This window comes from Leucoraja erinacea, chromosome 26, assembly GCF_028641065.1.
Source record: "Leucoraja erinacea ecotype New England chromosome 26, Leri_hhj_1, whole genome shotgun sequence".
Classification (NCBI taxonomy): Eukaryota; Metazoa; Chordata; class Chondrichthyes; order Rajiformes; family Rajidae; genus Leucoraja; species Leucoraja erinaceus.
The window spans coordinates 21,324,264-21,344,771 of NC_073402.1; the positions used below are offsets into that span (position 1 = coordinate 21,324,264).

General features: G+C 42.0%; 1 protein-coding gene across 2 annotated transcripts in view; it reads right to left on the reverse strand.

Annotated features, from left to right (window-relative positions):
- The window catches only part of col8a2 (collagen, type VIII, alpha 2), a 168,103-nt gene that overhangs the window by 41,316 nt on the left and 106,279 nt on the right, over positions 1 to 20,508 (reverse strand). For both annotated transcript variants that reach the window (XM_055656341.1, XM_055656340.1), the window contains exon 2: positions 11,843 to 12,005. In XM_055656341.1, coding sequence (XP_055512316.1) covers positions 11,843 to 11,987 — 145 coding nt within the window. In that variant the 5' untranslated portion in view covers positions 11,988 to 12,005. The remainder of the gene's footprint in view (positions 1 to 11,842; positions 12,006 to 20,508) is intronic.

The window sequence follows — 20,508 nt, forward strand, 5'->3', positions numbered from 1 at the left end:
GCCACTTACGGCGCCACCCGGTGTATTTATTTATATATAATTATTCTGTTGAGTAGGAAACTGTTTTAATGCCAGCCGCGTGTTGAAGGCAGCATAAACACTTCAAAAGACTTCATTAACAGCATATTGGAGGCATTAATACAGGAAGTGGTTCAGGAAAGCAGCCCTGTTGGGTGCTAAATGTCGAGGTGCAAATTGTTTGCAGCCTTCAGGAGAAAGGAGGCAAGTGATCCACAAGAGCAAAACTGTTTCAAAATCTTGGTAAAATGGCAAAGTTCGAGAGTAGTTACAAAAGCAATATTCACAATGCTACAGGTCCTCATTTACTGATTCCCTGCCCAATACCACAAAGCAGAAATGATAACGTCTCGCCAGCTGAATGCTTCATGTGATCTTGCCTAGTCTAGAACATATGACTGCAGGAAGCATTATGGATCTTGTTCCTTTGAATACTGTTCCTGAAATGAGGAGCATCGAAGATTAGTGCTAGCTACTTCAAAGTTCACTATTCCCCCACTATCAGCATCCTGATGAATATCAGCAATCAGTTAAGGGGTGGGATCAATTAGTTTGGTTGATAGGAGTGATAAAGGAAAGACTTGCCAAAGACATGGCCCCAATCATTTAACAATTATATGATATGGAGTTGGCATCCTGCAGGGAATTAAATCAATCCATCAGCTGTGGGCCACAACAGGAATGTTGAGGCATTGCCCCTTCTCTACCATATTGTCCAAGCAGCATGCATCCATTTCCATTGCAATGACATCTTTCCTATAATGTAGTGAACTGAATATACAGTATTGAGGCCAGTTTAACAAATGGTTTATGGAATGCAGAGCACAGTAGGGCCCACCTCATACTTTGATCCTATCTACGCTAACCTTATTTACCTGCATTTCCTGCATTCCTCTATTCCGTTCCTATCTATTTATGTCAAAATGCCTTTTAAATGCTGTAATAGTACTTAACTCCGCCATTTCCTCTGGCGGCCCGTTCCAAATGTTCACCGCCCATCGTTTGATAAACTTAGCCCTCAAATGTTCTTGAAATTTCTCCCCTCTCAGAAACCTTAACCATAAAAAAAAAAAAATCAGACTGTCTAGCTTATCTATGCCACTCATTATTTAGTTTAAGGTCACTCCTCAACCTCCTACTTTCCAGAGATGGAGAAGATTACCGAGAAGACAGAGCCACGGAGCGGCTTAAATACAATTATGAATTTTAGAATCAAGGTATTGCCTAAAACATTGCTTGGTGCCTTGACATATTTCAAAGTGTAGGGAGTTTGGGAAAATATTATTACAGTCTGATTTTCATGCCACTCCAGAAGTAAGTGGAGTCCAAAACCCACACAAAATGCGCATATTTTGGAAAGCAGGTAGCTGTGCGAATGTGTTATAAAATATATTTCATTGATTTGTTTTCCCAGCTGACTAAAGCAGTGGACAGGTTTGAACAACCGACATCAGGACAGCATCGCTCTGTATTTATGTTGTCTACCCGGCTCCCTTCCTTATTTCAGTCACGTTATCAATGCTTCCTCATCAGCTATATTAATATTGTATGAATGATGAACACATGGAACAAATTCAAGTCAATAAAGGCAAATTTTAAATATGCAGTAAAATGATAATCAGAAGCTACATTTCTGCAGAAATTCATCAGAAGTGTTCCAAATTTCCCCCTTTCTGACAGGAAACCTACAGGCAAGCCAATGGGATGTTGCCATTAGCGTACATGGCAATCCCCGCACACTAACACTATCCTATACACACTTGGGACAATTTTACACATACACCAAGCGAATTAACCTTCATCCCTGTACGTCTTTGGAGTGTGGGAGGAAACCAGAAGATCTTGGAGAAAACCCGGGCAGTCACGGGGAGAACGTACAAATGCGGTACATACAGCACCTGTAGTCAGGGTCTCTCGGGTCTCTGGCGCTGTAAGTGCTGTAAGGCAGCAACTCTACCGCTACGCCACCATGATGCACTGTGACTCCATTGTACTTGGATAGAAAATTGTTAAAACATTTGCTGCTTTTTTAGAACTTTGCAAATAATCTGCTGATCCTAAAACATAGGATGATGGTTGTTTATTTAACAATATTTGTGAGAACTTTAAAATTAAATTGGCATATTGACTCCCTGATATGCAAATATTTTACTTTGATAGTATTTATGTGACTGGTGCAGTTGAATTTCCATTCAACGTTGATCCATGGTTTGTTGATGGTGTAGGACTCAGCAGTGGAAAAGCCATTTGAGATGGTTAATCTTTCTCTTGCTGAGATGGTCAATACCTGGCGCTTATGTGGCGTGAATGTTTCTTGTTTCCTTTCAGTCCGTGCTGAATGTTACAGAGATCTTGCTACAAACTGATTTGGAATGCTTCATTAGCTGAAGAGTAGGGAATGTAATTGTCAGGGGACCTGATAGTGAAAAGAGATTTTTTAAATGGGCCAAATATAAGTTTAATGTAGACACAAAGTGATGGAGTAAGTCAGCGGGTCAGGCAGCATCAGTTGAGTTACTCCAGCACTTTGTGTCTTTCGTTGGTATAAACCAGCATCTGCAGTTCCTTGTTTCTACAAATTCAGTTTAGTGTAGTTTAGTTTTGATTGGTTTAGATTGGACATACAACATGGAAACAGGCCTGTCGACCCACCGACGATCTCGACCATACACTAGTTTTATGTAATCCCAGTTTTGCATCTTACATACCTGCACATCTTTGGAACTTGGGAGGAAACGGGAGCACCCGGAGAAAACCCATGCGGTCACCGCTAGAATGTACAAACTCTGTACAGATAGCACCCGTAGTGGGGATCGAACCCAGGTTTCTGGCGCTGCGCCACTGTTAGGACCAGGACATTAATCTGCGAAACATTTGCACTGGTGTGCTACCACCATTACAACTAATCTCCAATAAGCACACCATTTTACGTTCTGAGAGGTATAACCAACCATTAGAGTTTTTTCCCCTTGATGCCCATTTACATCAGTTTTACCAGGTTCCTTGCTGCCATTATTGGTCAAATTCTGCATTAGTCAAGGACTGTACTTCCTAGAATTCAGCTCTTTGGTCTATGTTGGAAGGAAATCTTTGACGAGGTTGAGACTGAAAGGGTTCTGGTGAAAGTCAATCTTGACGTCAGCGAGCAAGCTATTGATGAGTACAAGAGATTTGATAGCCCGGCCGACAACACTTTCCATCACTTAAGTTGAATAGTTTATGAACAACTGACCTACTCATCAATTTTCTTCCTACAGTGGAGTGGACAACTGCAGCAAATTGGTAAGATGTGGATTTTTGCATCTACCAGGCCAGGTGCAGAGGGAGCTTGTCTCCATTATTGCAGCAAGACCATTGTAATTTGCATTGAATGCCCCTAAAGCAGTGACATACTGTGCCTCTGAATTTCATGTCATTCACCATACATTTGACACATTTTTTACATTTATACTTTGCTGATCTCCATAACGGTATGTTTATACGTCAGCGAGTGATGATGGATGAAAACGTCCTGGTTGAATCACCGTTCCATTTGTTGTGCAATCATTCTTGCATCTGGACATAACCAAGTTTGAAAAAAAGTATTTCTCTAAGATTAAGGACTGAAATGTATCTGTTTTTTCAGAACATTTGCGCGTACAATTAAAGTTAAAAACATTAAAATTCAAGATCTGACAGATTATAAAACTATCCAAATTATGTTCAAAGCAGCTAATCAGCAATTGCCTTGTAATATCCAGGGGTTGTTCCAACGGAGAGAAAGCAAACACAACCTGAGAGGAACCTATATATTCGAAAAACTGGCAATACAAACTAATGCAAAACTCCATTGCAGAAGAACAAAAAGCTGTGGGAACTGTACCACAGCTACACTCTGAACAGTACCTGACGGGAAAAAGATAAATGGAAATTGTCAGGGAAAGAACTAAATATTCATTTTCGAGTAGGCTAAATGGTTAAATTTTAGATAGGATAGCAGGCAATTTGACCTACATTGCATTAAATCCAGGCGTTATAAATGAAAATAGCTTTAAATAATTCTGCAACATAGTTTAAAACAGTCAGTGTGCTGCTGACAGTGAGGAAGAATATTGAATTATTTCTAAAATAAAAATCAAAGTTAATCTTCATACGAATAAGGTAAGTAGCAAATCACCTGAACTTACAGTAACCTCTGCTGTCCCACTTTTTCATCCACTCCCTACACACTGGGGGCAATTTACAGAGGCTGATTAACCTACAAACCCGCACGTCTATGGGTTGTGGGAGGAAACCGGAGCACCTGGAGGAAACCCACACGATCACATGGAGAACGTGCAAACTCTTTACAGACAGCACACAATGTCAGGATCAAACGCGGGTCTCTGGCACTATGATGCAGTGGCCCTACTAGTTGTGGCCCAAACCAGCAAGGATCCTTAAAAGCACAAATATTGTTGATTGTTTGTGTAAGAGAAGGAGGCTTGCCAAACTTGTCTGTGTATTTTTGTTGCTCCTTTTTTTCCCCCTTTCATTTTGTCTCCGGGAATGGAGGATGTGCCCAGCCTGACTTCCTGGGCCTACCTTGTTGCTCTGCATTTCACAACTCCCACAATCTTACAAGAATGATCCCAGGAATTAGTAGATTAACCTACGATGAGCATTTGTCAGCATTGGGCCTGTACTCGCTGGAGTTTAGAAGAATGAGGAGGGGACCTCATTGGAACATACAGAATAGTGAAAGGCTTGAATAGAGTGGATGTGGAGAGGATGCTGCCACTACTGGGAGAGTCTAGGACTAGAGGTCATAGCCTCAGAATTAAAGGACGCTCTTTTAGGAAGGAGAGGAGGAGAAATTTCTTTAGTCAGAGGGTGGTGAATCTGTGGAATTCTTTGCCACAGAAGGCTGTTAATGGATATATTTAAGGCAGAGATAGATAGATTATTGATTAGTACAGGTGTCAGAGGTTATGGGGAGAAGACAGGAGAATGGGGTTAGGAGAGATAGATCAGCCATGATTGAATGGCAGAGTAGACTTGATGGGCCGAATGACCTAATTCTACTCCTATCACTTATGACCTTGTGACCTTATGTCTATCTACTCATTCTCAAACTGCTCCCACTCAATTATTGACCAGCTGCCTAGCTTATAGTTTATCCCGATAGTTGTAGCCTGGATAACCTCTCTCCCTACAACCCTACAAGCTTCCTTTATCTCTTTTTTTCAGTTCTGACGAACACTCTCCGGCCCTGTTTCTCCCCCCGTAGACGTGGCCTGACCTGCTGAGAATTCCCAACTTTTGCTGCTTTTGTTTGTGCTTTAGTTTCACCGGTTTGTGAGCCAGCTATTCCCTCATGTTAATTATTAAAATATAATATTGAGCTGATACTTTCAGGATTTGCCGAGAATTGTTCTGCTGGGTGAGGCGTTTCAACATAATAAAACTGAAATGGAATTCTGTGTTTCAGTTATATAAATGTCGAAAACAGATACCTCGATGTTCGCCCTCTGGTACTGCAGATTGTTATATAGATTTATTTCTGTTCTGTGAGACTGGAAGTCCCATTTACCTCCATGAAAAATCAAAGCGACAGTAAAAATCTCCCTTGTACACTTCACTAACTGATTTATAATCCCAGTCATTCTGTCTGTTTAGTTTATCTTGTTTTACGAGTAGTTCGGAACTATATCTTGTACCGATGACTGATCCATGAGCACATGTTTCTTGGCTGAATACTGTTTCTAATTACGGTTCATTTTGTAGTTGAATTACAATGGCAATTTGTATAAGGTACATGAAGAATTTGAACTGATCTGCTCCATAAATTGCTTAGGTATTGGCATATGTGGTTCATCATTTCTGTGCTACCATCTCCCATACATAGATTCAGACAATCCCCAGGGCAAACTCTTCCTTTCCCAAAATGGTGGCATTTCCTTGCCTTTCTCAGTGTTAAGGGGCTGAGGTAATTCAAGAGCTCTCCCGAGTTTAAAAAAAAATCAAACTCGTGGTAAGTACGTAGAATGTACGTAGCGGGTACGTCGGAGCTCGGGACGTCTCTTTACGGCAGGTACTCGGGGAAACGCGGTAAGCTCCTGAAGATTTTTCAACATGTTGAAAAATGTCCACGAGAGCCCCAAGTACCTACGAGCGGCTATTACCGTATTTCTCCGAGTTCGAATCAGGGGAAACTCGGGAGAACTCTTGAATTACCTCGTACAGTGGGACAGCCGATTAAGTCCTTAGATAAATTCATACGTTCTAGGAGCAGAATTAGACCATTAGGCCCATCAGGTCTACCCAGCCATTCACTCACAGCTAATCAATCTTTCCCTCTCAACCCATTTCTCCTGCCTTCTCCCCAAAACTGCTGGTCCTCCAGTCCAAACACTCACAGATGTCCCCAGAGATGCTGCCTGACCTGCTGAGTTACTCTAGCATGTTGTGTTTATCCCCAGAAGAAGATCTTGGCAGACAGAGATTCAGCCCAGCTTTACATAGAAACATAGAAACATCGAAAATAGGTGCAGGAGTAGGCCATTCGGCCCTTCGAGCCTGCACCGCCATTCAATATGATCATGGGTGATCATCCAACTCAGTATCCTGTACCTGCCTTCTCGCCATACCCCCTGATCCCTTTAGCCACAAGGGCCACATCTAACTCCCTCTTAAATATAGCCAATGAACTGGCCTCAACTACCTTCTGTGGCAGAGAATTCCAGAGATTCACCACTCTCTGTGTTAAAAATGTTTTTCTCACCTCGGTCCTGAAAGATTTCCCCCTTATCCTTAAGCTGTGACCCCTAGTCCTGGACTTCCCCAACATCGGGAATAATCTTCCTGCATCTAGCCTGTCCAACCCCTTAAGAATTTTGTAAGATCCCCCCTCAATCTTCCAAATTCTAGCGAGTACAAGCCGAGTCTATCCAGTCTTTCTTCATATGAAAGTCCTGACATCCCAGGAATCAGTCTGGTGAACCTTCTCTGTAGTCCCTCTATGGCAAGAATGTATTTCCTCAGATTAGAGACCAAAACTGTACGCAATACTCCAGGTGTGGTCTCACCAAGACCCTGTACAACTGCAGTAAAACCTCCCTGCTCCTATATTCAAATCCTTTTGCTATGAATGTTAACATACCATTCGCTTTCTTCACTGCCTGCTGCACCTGCATGCCTACTTTCAATGACTGGTGTACCATGACACACATGTCTCGTTGCATCTCCCCTTTTACGGCGTAGCAACACCACCAGTAACGCATCTCCCATGTATAATGCCAGGACCACCCTTATTACCACGATTCTATCAGTGTTCTTATTTCCAGGAACACTTCCTAGGCGCCAAGCAAAGTATCACTGAGCAGAGTGACCCAGCACCTAAGATGGCACCAAATCCAGGTGACTGCGTGCTGGTCCCAGACATGGATCTGCAATCATTCATATCCGTTTATTCATCTCAACAGGGGGTTGTCAACATAGACCCCCAAGGGCAAGGATCCCAGCACAACCCAGGCTAATCCTATCTTACCTAATATCCCACACTTATTAGACTTATGATGAGAGGAAATGTTTTTTGTCAGAAAACACGTGCAGTGCACCAGTTGGGTTTAATGGCCACGTTCTTGTCCATTGCAATTATAGTTTAGCTCGCTCATGCTGAGCCAGGCAAGCAGAATGTTACATTATTGACTGTGTGCAGCCTCTCCTCAACGATTAACAGGCAGTTGGCACATTTTCTCCTCTTAATCCCAAAGAGCCGAGACCCATTGTGGGACCCCCTGACCCCCTGCCCTGTCGCTGGCCCTAGATGAGAGCAGTTAATTCAGTCCAGACCAGGACTGAAACTGAAACCTTCTGATCCATGCGGCTCAGCTTATCATTGCCTTAATCAGCCAGCCCAACAGTCCTGATGGGGAAAGTTAACTAAACCATGTCACCCTACTTTAATTTATGGCACAAGGAAAGTGAAAACATAAACTTCTAATTATGTACACACAACAGTAGCAAGAATTTTACTGCACCCTGTGGGCCCTGGGTCTGAAATATTTAACCGATTGCTGACCCCTGCACTTCCCAAATCTGTTCACGTAATCTTCAACAACTGCTGCTTATTAACTTGTCCCCAGTGATTTTCAGAACGCCACTGGACATTTCAATTCCGCTTTACTGCAAAGCGATTGGTATTTTTGCTCTAATCTAATATCACATGTAGAGAGCCTTGCAGGTACCAAACAGAAATACAAAACACTGACACAAAATGCTGGAGTATCTCAGCGGGACAGGCAGCATCTCTGGAGAGAAGGAATGGGTGATGTTTCGGGTCGAGACTTTTCTTCAGACCTGAAACGTCACCCATTCTTTCTCTCCAGAGATGCTGCCTGTTCCAGCATTTTGTATCTATCTTCGCTTTAAACTAGCATTTGCAGTTCCTTCCCACACAGAAATACCAAACTATTACCATAATAAAAATAATCTACTTTTTTTTTTTTTTTTTTTAAACACATTTTTTTTTTTAGTTTAATTTTTTGTATTAGAAGCAGTGTACAAAAGTATAAACCGCAGCATATGACATAATACATTTATTGTAAAGTTTCCATTTTAATTTTAACAAAGATGAAATAGAAAAAGAGAGAAAGAGCAAGGAAGAAAGAAAGAAAGTGAAAGAGAAAGTGAATGTGTAAGAAATATTCTACTTCTTTTAAATGTTGTCTTATGACCTGTGTTTGCAAACCATTGCATTTTCTTTTTTCTAATTTCTTGCTGTAAGAATTTAAATGTGGAGATTATGCACAGTGCGAGGTTCCTGTAACACTAACCTGCATCTAACCTGTTTAGTGCATGTTTGCAGTCATTGCTACCTGCCCCAGGCCGACAACACCTGCATGTTTTATTTTCAATGTAAAATAACTCTTTGTGTTGATGAACGATGCTGGCGATGACTGCATCTGACTGTCCCGCTGGGATAACTGGTCATTGAAGAAATATCACTGACAGGGAGAGAGAGAGGGAGGGTGAGAAGCCAGCCAAGTCCTGCTCCTTATCACAGATGTGACATGCATGCTGGAGAATACGTTTGTTGACATTGGATAAGATCAGGATCGGGCTTGGCAATGATTTCCAACAAAGCCAATATCCTGCAATAATTCTCGACCAAAACTCGTGAACAAAGGGGGGGAGGGAGAGGGGAGATGACAGTAATCGTGGAACTACTCCAGAAAATCTTTGGATTGTGAGAAAAGGAAAGGAGCACTCTGGGAACAAAAGAAGTTTGCAGTTCTCATTTCTGAAAGCTGACCCAGAATTATTAATAATTTTTGAATACCACAAGTTAACAATTGGTCTCCAGTCCACTTGGCTGAGAAGGGATTCAGACATATTTTCAATTTGTTCAAAGATTTGTAAATTCAAACCATACTGGAAAATGGAATTGAATTTTTTTAGTTTAGTTTAGTGTATCTTTAGTTTTAGAGATACAGCGCAGAAACAGGCCCTTCGGCCCACCGAGCCCACGCCGGCCAGCAATCTCCGCACATTAATACTATCCTACACGAGGGAGGGTTTTTACAATTATACAAAGCCAATTAACCTACTAACCTGTACGTCTTTGGATTGTGGGAGGAAACCGAAGATCTCAGAGAAAACCCACGCAGGTCACTGGGAGAACGTGCAAACTCCGTACAGACAGCACTTGTAGTCAGGATCAGTGCTAGGTGTTGTTGCGGCTATTGCTTAGCTGGACCTGTGAATGTTCCAGGGTTTCTTTCAACTGGAACCACCATGTCTCCCCTGTGATGTACTGCACCAGTGTAATAACTAATGTGTGTGAGCCGTAGCAATCTAGCAGTGCTTTCCATGTAGAAAGCGGTAAGCCATCTAGTTTGTATGATTCTTATGTATTTACGGGACGGATTATTTATTCAGGCACAATAATATTTATTTACTTATTTTGGGGCGGCACAGTGGCACAGCTGTAGAGCTGCTGCCTTATGCCCCTGTCCCACTTAGGAAACCTGAACGGAAACCTCTGGAGACTTTGCGCCCCACCCAAGGTTTCTGTGCAGTTCCCAGAGGTTTTTGTCAGTCTCCCTACCTGCTTCCACTACCTGCAACCTCCGGCAACCACCTGCAACCTCCGGGAGCCGCACGGAAACCTTGCGTGGGGCGCAAAGTCTCCAGAGGTTTCCATTCAGGTTTCCTAAGTGGGACAGGGGCATTACAGCGCCAGAGACCCGGGTTCGATCCACACCTGGGGTCCTGTCCATACAGAATTTGCATCTTTTCCCTGTGGCCGTGTAGGTATTCTCCAAGATCTCCGGTATCCTCCCACAATCCAAAGACGTGCAGGTTTGTAGGTTAGTTGGCTTCAGTAAAAATTATAAACTGTCCCTAATGTGTAGGACAGTGCTAGTGTATGGGGTGTATGGGATCGCAGGTCGGCACGGACTCAGTGGGCCAAGGGGCCTGTTTCCACGCTGTATCTCTACAGTCTAAAGTAAAGTCTAAAATGGTGATCTCAAAGATGCGGATCTCTTCACCAGTTCAGAGCATCTCCATATAAAAGTAAGGAGAGCTGCTGGGCCAGATGGTGCTGACTGCGGCCTAGAGCCTGGTCTGCAGTCCCTGTACAGCTCATCCTTACCTAGGCCCGATGTGGAGGGTTGATCTCATGGACCATCGGCCAGGCCAGAGGCCCTGCTGCCAAAATTAATTATAGTTTAGTTTAAAGGTACAGGGCAAAAACAGGCCCTTCGGCCCACCAAGCCCGCACCGACCAGCGATCTCTCTACACCAATGGCCCAGACAGAAGACAAATTTAAAGATCCAGCTGTACCTTTTGTCATTTAGAGACATCTAAAAACTATTGAAATTGAAGCAAATAAAATTTTATTTATGTAAAAAAGTAAAAATGTTCAAACATTAATTAAAACACATAAATGATTTTTAATAATTGCATAATTACTTACCTCATCCCCCCCACACGCAAGCACACCCCTCTCTTAGCCTCTAAACCTGCAGGGCTAAAATCCCCTTTGATACCAACTGTGTCTCAGAACCAGTAACTAATTTGTCACGGCATTGGACCCAAGATGCAATTACCCAGACTGTGCCCTGCTGTCATGGGGAAACAGAAACAGAAAGTAGGTGCAGGTGTAGGCCATTCAATCTTTAAAGCCAGCACCACCATTCAATAGGATCATGGCTGATCATCCAGAATCAGTACCCTTTTCCTGCTTTTCCCCATATTCCGTTAGTCCTTAGAGCTACATCTAACTCTCTCTTGAGTACATCCAGTGAATTGGCTTTCACTGCCTTCTGTGGCAGAGAATTCCACAGATTCATAACTCTCTGGGTGAAAATACCTGGGACTCCAGGGATGGAGCAAACAGAGGGTTTCAGTCTCCTTACCTCTGCCCGGATGTCACAGTGTGGATTCACAGATCAGGGATTGATTTAAAGGCTATGTGGAGAAGGCAGGAGAATGGGGTTGAGAGGGAAAGATAGATCAGCCATGATGGAATGGTGGAGTAGACTTGATGGGCCGCATGGCCTAATTCTGCTCCTATAACGTGTGAAATTATGGTCTTAAAGTTCAAATGGCTGAAGCTGACAAATCTAAAAACTAATTAAACACCGTTGGTGACGTGAATAAATTAATTATTCACGTCACCAATGCAAGAAATATGAAAAATGGAGCAGAAAAAAATTTCCGCGTTGTGTTAGATTTTATACATTAAAATCAAATGTTGTCCAGCAAATTAATATTGCAGTGAAATGTGTGATGTTTGCCATAGGCTTTTCCCCACTAAGATTTAAACTGCAATGAATGGTGCGGGTTCATTCTTACCTATATATTGTCCTTTGCCTTCTCTGAACGGAGGCCCCACTGGGCCTTTGATCATGGGGTGCACATACTTTGAAGAATAGCCTCCACTGGAAACGTAGTCAATGATGGTCATCAACACGAGAATGAAAATATCCATTTGTAGCATTGTCCTCTCCTGCGTGATCTGTGTGAGAGGTGAAAGAGGAACCGTTAAGAGAAGAACAAAAAAACTAGAACAAAAAATGAACACAGCAGATCTTTGTACTTAGGCCATCAGTCTAGGGTTGGAAAGACTCCAATTTTACTTTGCAACCCAGCTGAAAGCAATTGTATCCAGGTAAAGTTAGCCTGCCTGAAATTTTCAGTGCTTCAGAACCATTCTTTGTACTTACACCTTAAATGGACACAGACTTGATTTTGTTTTAAAAAAAGAAAAAATAAGAATGGCTGCCCTTTATTCCTTTCTGTGGTAGATGAATTAGCGGGGGGGCATTAAAGTGAAGAAACACTGGAGGTGTTTGTAGGTGTGGGGATAGCCCCGAAATGCAATGACCGCAATTACCATGGTGTAGTTTTGATTTGCATTTCATGTACCAGTTTGCAACCTCAGCCACAGACTCTGTGACTTTTGGTGAGTTCCTGTACATCAGTGCCAATACCAATAAAGCACACAACTGCAATCAATCTAAGATCTCACTTAAACACATTTTTTTGCCACTTGCAAGTATATCTTTAATTTGCCTTCACCCCAGTTTCTCGCATTTACTTTCCAGCACCTGGCTTGCCCCTCAACATGATTTACTATGAACAATGAAAATCTCAGCATAACAAAATTCAGCATTCAATACGTTTTCCATTTTGCTCTATTTTGCTGTCACTGTTCATAATATCCAGGGAACGTTGCCCAGCTTTAGATGTTCCAAAGTCCAGTTGGAATGCCGAGATCAATTCTGATATAGGTGTTCTGATTTGATTGTTCCAGAGAGACCCTCAACAATCTCTTCCTGAACATCTGCTCCAAAAACATGTGGTAATCATCATGAAATATCCTGAATTTATTTCTCGCAGGTTTTTACTGTAATTTTGACATTTGTGTCATCAGACATAGAAACATAGAAAATAGGTGCAGGAGTAGGCCATTCGGCCCTTCGAGCCTGCACCGCCATTTGATATGATCATGGCTGATCATCCAACTCAGTATCCCGTCCCTGCCTTCTCTCCATACCCCCTGATCCCTTTAGCCACAAGGGCCACATCTAACTCCCTCTTAAATATAGCCATTGAACTGGCCTCAACTACCTTCTGTGGCAGAGAATTCCACAGATTCACCACTCTCTGTGTAAAAAATGATTTCCTCATCTCAGTCCTAAAAGTCTTCCCTCTTATCCTTAAACTGTGACCCCTAGTTCTGGACTTCCCCAACATCGGGAATAATCTTCCTGCATCTAGCCTGTCCAACCCCTTAAGAATTTTGTAAGTTTCTATAAGATCCCCCCTCAGTCTTCTGAATTCCAACGTGTACAAGCCGAGTCTATCCAGTCTTTCCTCATATGAAAGTCCTGCCATCCCAGGAATCAGTCTGGTGAACCTTCTCTGTACTCCCCCTATGGCAAGAACGTCTTTCCTCAGATTAGGAGACCAAAACTGTACGCAATACTCCAGGTGTGGTCTCACCAAGACCCTGCAAAACTGCAGTAGAACCTCCCTGCTCTTATACTCAAATCCTTTTGCTATGAATGCTAACATACCATTTGCTTTCTTCACTGCCTGCTGCACCTGCATACCTACTTTCAATGACTGGTGTACCATGACACCCAGGTCTCGTTGCATCTCCCCTTTTCCTAATCGGCCACCATTCAGATAATAGTCTACTTTCCTGTTTTTGCCACCAGAGTGGATAACCTCACATTTATCCACATTATACTGCATCTGCCATGCATTTGCCCACACCCAACCTATCCAAGTCACCTTGCAGCCTCCTAGCATCCTCCTCACAGCTAACACTGCCCCCCTGCTTCGTGTCATCAGCAAACTTGGAGATGTTGCATTCAATTCCCTCATTCAAAATCATTAATATACAGTATATAGCTGGAGTCCCAGCCTTGTGGTACCCCACTAGTCACTGCCTGCCTTTCTGAAAAGAACCCGTTTACTCCTACTCTTTGCTTCCTGTCTGCCAGCCAGTTCTCTATCCACATCAATACTGAACCGCCAATACCATGTGCTTTAAGTTTGTATGCTAATCTATTATGTGGGACCTTGTCGAAAGCCTTCTGAAAGTCCAGATATAACACATCCACTGGTTCTCCCTTATCCACTCTACTAGTTACATCCTCGAAAAATTCTATAAGATTCGTCAGACATGATTTACCTTTCATAAATCCATGTTGACTTTGTCCAATGAACTCACCACTTTCCAAATGTGCTGCTATCCCATCTTTAATAACTGACTCCAGAATTTTCCCCACCACCGATGTCAGGCTGGTGATTGGAGACCGATGTTAGACATATTGATTAATCAGACAATCACCCGATTACAATTCTGGGAAACCAAGTGGCAGCAGTGTGATAATTAACAATTATCTGTGGCTCTGTGGCGCAACGGTAGAGCTACCACTGCCTCACAGCGCCAGAGATCCTGACTATAGCTGCTGTCTGTGCAGAGGGCATACATTCTCCCTATGACCACCTGGGATTTCTCTGGATGTTTGAAGTAAAAGCAAAATATGCCAGAAATACTCAGCAGCTGAGGAGAGAAAACTGAGTTAACATTTCAGGTTGACAAGCTTATATTAATATTTCCAGCCTGTTTTATTTTATATACTGAACTTTCATTCGTTGCTATGCTTATATATATGTGGTGCTGCTGCAAGTAAGAATTTCACTGTCCCATTTCGGGACATAGGACAATAAAACATTCTTAATTCATGACACTTGGGGATGCACGGTGGCACAATGGTAGGGCTGTTACTTCACAGCGCCAGAGACCCTAGTTCAATCCTTACTACAGGTGCTGTCCGTATAGAGTTTGTACGTTCTCCCCATAACCTACACGGGTTTTCTCCAAGATCCATGGTTTCCTCCCACACATCAAAGACGTACAGGTGTGTAGGTTAATTGACTTGATATAAATGTAAATTGTCCCTAGTACGCAACACAGTGTTAATGTGTGGAGATCGCTGGTCGGCGTGGACTCGGTGGGCCAAAGGGCCTGTTTCTGAACTGTACCTCTAAACTAAACTAAACTTCACTTGATGTTCTGTTTTTATGTATTATAAAGTACAAACACAATCCCTGGTATTTTTTAGCCATAATTAAAGTCTACCCGAGTGCTAAAGAGTAATAACTGTTTTCCAAATACATCTTTGTTGAAAGATGTCCAGCTAACTGTTATTTTTTTTTTGTGGTAAATGAAATCTCCAATACCAGAGGGAAGCTGCAGGGCTGCTAGTTATGCTAGTTAATGAATGCATAAACCACAGGCCGGGGGAGGTTAGTACTGTTTGTGTTAACTTCTGCAATATTTGGACATTCAACTCAAATATATTTTCTTCTAACTTCTGTAATATAATAAAAAAAATATTTGAAGCCAAAGCATACAAATTGTGAATTCATCCATTAAACATGTCTCTCAACATGAACAGCTACGTATAATGACTTTTGGGAAAAGTGCAAGATTATTTTCTCCTATTTGCTGATAGTATTTATGTTATGCCTATGCCATGTTCACACCCATGTTGTAAATAGCTGATGATGACTGATAATGGAAAAAGGTCTTTAGTTGCCTACTGTAGAAGCCCAATTAAGTAAAATTCACATAAGTCAGGTTCAAGCCAAGACATTCAAGTCTGTTCCAGAACTTTCCTTTGAAGGCTGAAACTCTGTTTCAGACCAAGAGCTGGATTTCTCTGAAACGACACTGTAGCTGTTATTATGAAATCTGGAAACCACCGTGTAATTTCAAAATTTACACACTAAAGAAAAAATATGGGAGGACAGTCGAAGTTAATGTAGAATTCACAAGAAACACAATCAAGTTAATCGTGTACTTGATAAGATACAGCGCACAAGCAGGCCCTTCAGCCCATCGGGCCTGTGTTGACCATCAAACGGCCATTTACATTAAGCCTAGGTTAAATCCCATTTTTATCGATTCCCATATTCTCATAACTCTACCACCTTACTAGATTCCACCACTCAGTTACGCTCCATGTGACAATTCACAGAGGCCAATTAACCGACCGACCCACACTATTTTTGGGATGTGGGAGGAAACAGCAGCATCCGGAAAAAACCTCACAGCCACAAACTCGACACAGCCAGCACCCTAGGTCAAGATTGAACCAATATCTCTGGTGCAGTGAAGCAGCGACTTCACTGGTTGCATCACTGTGCCATTTAATTTATCTCTGGTGCATTTTGATTAATGCATTCAGATACGTTTTCTTTTGTTGGATAGTTTAACATAGCCATTGATTAGTTTGAAATAAATAGGTTAACAACTAATTTCTTCGTGGCTAATTCCTGGAGACGAAGGATAACTTGCTTCCACTCCAGTTTTGTGGGTTCTGCCGTGGTTAGTGAGATCGATGTGCGAACCGCAAGCTCTTCCACAGATGAGCTTACATTACGGTTAGGCAAGAGAAAAAAGGAATTTAAATCAAAATCACGCAATATGTTTATGTTTGGTTTAAATTTGGCTTCCATAAGAATTTCTTGCAGATGCTTTTGTACATTCTATGGTTAGAATATAGCTGTTATTTCTGAAAACTGATTTTGTTCCAAAAGTGAATTGTTCTACCTATTATTTTATGCAGAGAGTACCAATTTATGAATCCCTTGTTCTGGAGCAGCCCAGCTCTCCTTATCATTGCAAGTTTACCAACAATTAATGTAAATGTAACCCTAAAAAAAATCTTTACTCGTGTGGGCTGATGGGTTTGCAAAACAATAAGGCTAGTAAACAAAGCACCAAAATGCATGTGCTAATCATTTACTTCTCGTTAAACTAGAGCGTATAATATGCGCTGTGTTTAGATGTAATCCATAATAGTTTCCATTCAATCAGCGATTTAGTTAGTATTTATACAGATGTAAGCCATAATGATCAATGCATGCTAATTCTGTGCTTGGATGACATGGATAGTTGTGAACTATTTTCTGAAGCAAATGACTTCATTTTATTATTAGAATGAAGAAACGGGCAAAGGGAAAAGATTCAAGAGGTGGCTGAAGAATTATAAGAAGCAAACTACAACATGCATCCTGTTGTATAGATCAGTTACGTGCATGAGGTCCTGGCAACATAATAAACCTTCCCAAAGTGTTTCACACGACTACATTTGACACTGGGAGAACATGAGGGGGTATCGGGACATTTAACTGAAATGTTAATCAGACAGATAGATTTCAAGGAACACCTTAAATGAGAAGGGAAATCTTAAAAAGAGGGATGTCTGGAGTGTTAATTTCATAGCAAGATCAGTAAAGTCCGATTACAGATAGTCCGAAGGTCTTCAGTGAGGTAGATAGTAGCTCAGGACCAATCTCTAGATGGGAGGAGGGAGAAGAGGGAGTGACCAGGGGTGAGACTCGTCCTTGATTATACTGGCGGCCTTGCCAAAGCAGCGTGAAGTGTAAATAGAGTCAATAAAGGGGGGTTGGTTTGTGTTATGGTTTGGGCTGCGTTCATAGTTCATGGAAGGGGGGTTGGTTTGTGTTATGGTTTGGGCTGCGTTCATAGTTGTCTGCAATTTCTTGCAGTTTTGGATGGAGATGTTCTAGCACTTTTCAATCTCAAATTGGTTTCCATGTTTCGTTTTCTAACTAGTCCAATGAATTAGGGTGCAAGATAACTTGGTCAATGGCAGCACTGTGGCCATGTTACCAGGCTACTATACAGAGGCTTGGACTTTGGAGTCATGAGCCTATTTACAGCAGAGAAAAACATCTTAGATATTGGGGAAGACATGATGAAAAGACAAGAAAGTGAAAGCCAAGCTCAGATCACCCATGACCTAACCTGTACACCAGAGCAAATTCAAGAGGCAGTCTGCTCCTCTCCCCCATATTTATGTTCTTATGCTTTTATGATTTTTAATACCACAGTATTGGCTGGGGAATTTAAATTCAAGCAGTCAAAAAAAACTGAATTGCACTAATTTCTAACCTTACAAAAATATTTGCTTCATACATTTTCACTATAAAGTCAGTGACTGTGGAAATATGTGGTTTCAATTTATGAAGCTATCTTTCACTGTATGAACATCACACATGCTCCAGATATTGAATACACTGTACTCAAATACCAATAGTACACTTAACCCAGTTGCTTCATTTAACAAAGCATTTTCTGAAAATCTTTTGTAAATCAAGGAATTTCTTTAAAAGTCTGAAGAAGGGTCTCGACCCGAAACATCACCCATTCCTTCTCTCCAGAGATGCTGCCTGTCCCGCTGAGTTACTCCACCTTTTTGTGTCTATCCTTGGTTTAAACCAGCATCCGCAGTTCCTTCTTGCACAGATTAAAACAATTAAACTGGCCCATTAGCCACATAACCTTCTACAAGATTCAAAATTCAAGCTAGAATTTAATTGTGGAACAGATTGAAATCTTCCTGCACCTATACTGGTGGCCTTGACAAAGCAGCGTGAAGCTCTCTAAAGGGGCTGTCCCACTGTACGAGGTAATTCAAGAGTTCTCCCCAGTTTCCCCTGATTCGAACTCGGAGAATTACGGTAATAGCTGTTCGTAGGTACTTGGGGCTCTTGTGGACATTTTTCACAGTGCTGAAAAAACTTCACGAGTTACCGCGTTTGCGAGTACCTGCCGTTAGCCGCCATGAGATATCCACGAGCTGCGACGTAGCCGCTACGTACATTCTACGTACTTACCACGAGTTTGATTTCTTTTAAACTCAGGAGAGCTCTTGAATTACAGTGGGCCAGGCCCTTAACTTTCTAAACGAGAAAGGAAGTGATTGAAACAGACAAATCTCAGTTTTACCACGAATAAGTTGCTACTGATTGAAAGACTGATTAAAAGACATTGAATTGAAACAGCATTGAAACAGGCACTCCAGCCCACTGAGTCCACGCTGCCCATCGATCATCCATTCACACTCCTTCTATGTCATTCCCACTTTCACATCCACTCCTTGCACATAGGGGCAGATTTATAGAGACCATTTGATCCACAAACCTCCACGTCCTTGGGAAGTGGGAGGAAACAAGAGCACCCAGGAGAATGTGCAAACTCCACACAGACAGCACATGAGGTCAGGATCAAACTCAGGTCTCTAGCGCTATGAGGCGGCAGTTCTACCGGTTGTGCTAATGTGATGTGCCATCATTGGAGATTTTAAAGATGTTAATTTTAAATCCTTTAATATTTTTCTTAATTATTTTTCTTATCTTTAATTTTTCCTTAATCAAATCATTTTTTCACCCCACGTTTCTATTTTTCTGCCTGTTTTGATTCTGGTTGTCATCTCTCTGCTCACCGTTCCCTGATCCTGATCATCAGCAAGATAGATTTCCTGGTCACCTTGTCATCAGCAGGTCATCCTTCCAGCCACTTCCAGACAAGTACTTTACAAGCTGAAAGCAGTGGGAAAAGGGCACCATGTTGTCAACCTTAAAAGATTCAGGGTAGATTTACCAGGATGTTGCCAGGACTCGAGGGACTGAGCTATAGGGAGAGGTTGAACAGGCCAGGGCTTTATTCCTTGGAGCACCGGAGGATGAGGGGTGATCTTATAGAGGTGTACCACATCATGAGAGGAATAGATTGGGTAAATGCACAGAGTATGGGAATTGAGCAGCAGAGGACATAGGTTTAAGATGAAGGGGTAAAGATTTAATGGGAACCTGAGGGGTAACTTTTTTTACACAAAAGATGGTAGGTGCGTGGAACAAGCTACCAGAGGAGGTAGTTGATGCAGGTACTATTGCAAAGTTGAAGAAACATTTAGACAGGTACATGGAAGGGGGTAGGTTTAGAAGGATATGGGCCAAAAGCAGGCAGGTGGGGCTAGTTTAGGTGGGGCATGTTGGTCGGCATGGGCAAGTTGGGCCGAAGGGACTGTTTCCACACTGTATGACTCTATGAAGTGCCAAGTCCCACAAACTCTGGGCCAACATATCTGGTCGGCACTTGAACCCACAAAATGAACCTTTGCATTTGAAGCAGCTGAATCCTAGTTGGCAAACAGAGTGGACCACACTCTACATAATTGGAACAGTTGTAAAAATACATACTTCAAGATGATGTTAAGAAAACAACATTTTCGCGCCATCGCTAAACTAAACATGTCACTGACTGACATTTTGTTTTGCGGTTAAAGTTATGTTGGGCATTTGAAGGAGCTGGGCCAGCACTGGAAGTGCCAACAATTTTTGAAGGAAAATGATCAACCAGGAGAGACATTTCTGCTGCTTCTCATTAAAAATGTTACGAAAATTCCAATCATTTCTTGTTTCATTTGGAATTAATAATTGCCATCTGCTAACACGCAGCTGCCTCAACAGCAAATATTACATTATATTTTGAATATATTATATCCGAGGTTCAATGGGGCCTGTCTTCAGTATATTATTGGTATACTAATAGTAATATCATTGGTTGGAAAGTCCTACAATGCTCATATTCCAGGAAACACACTGTGCTGATAATGTGCCTCTGTTTC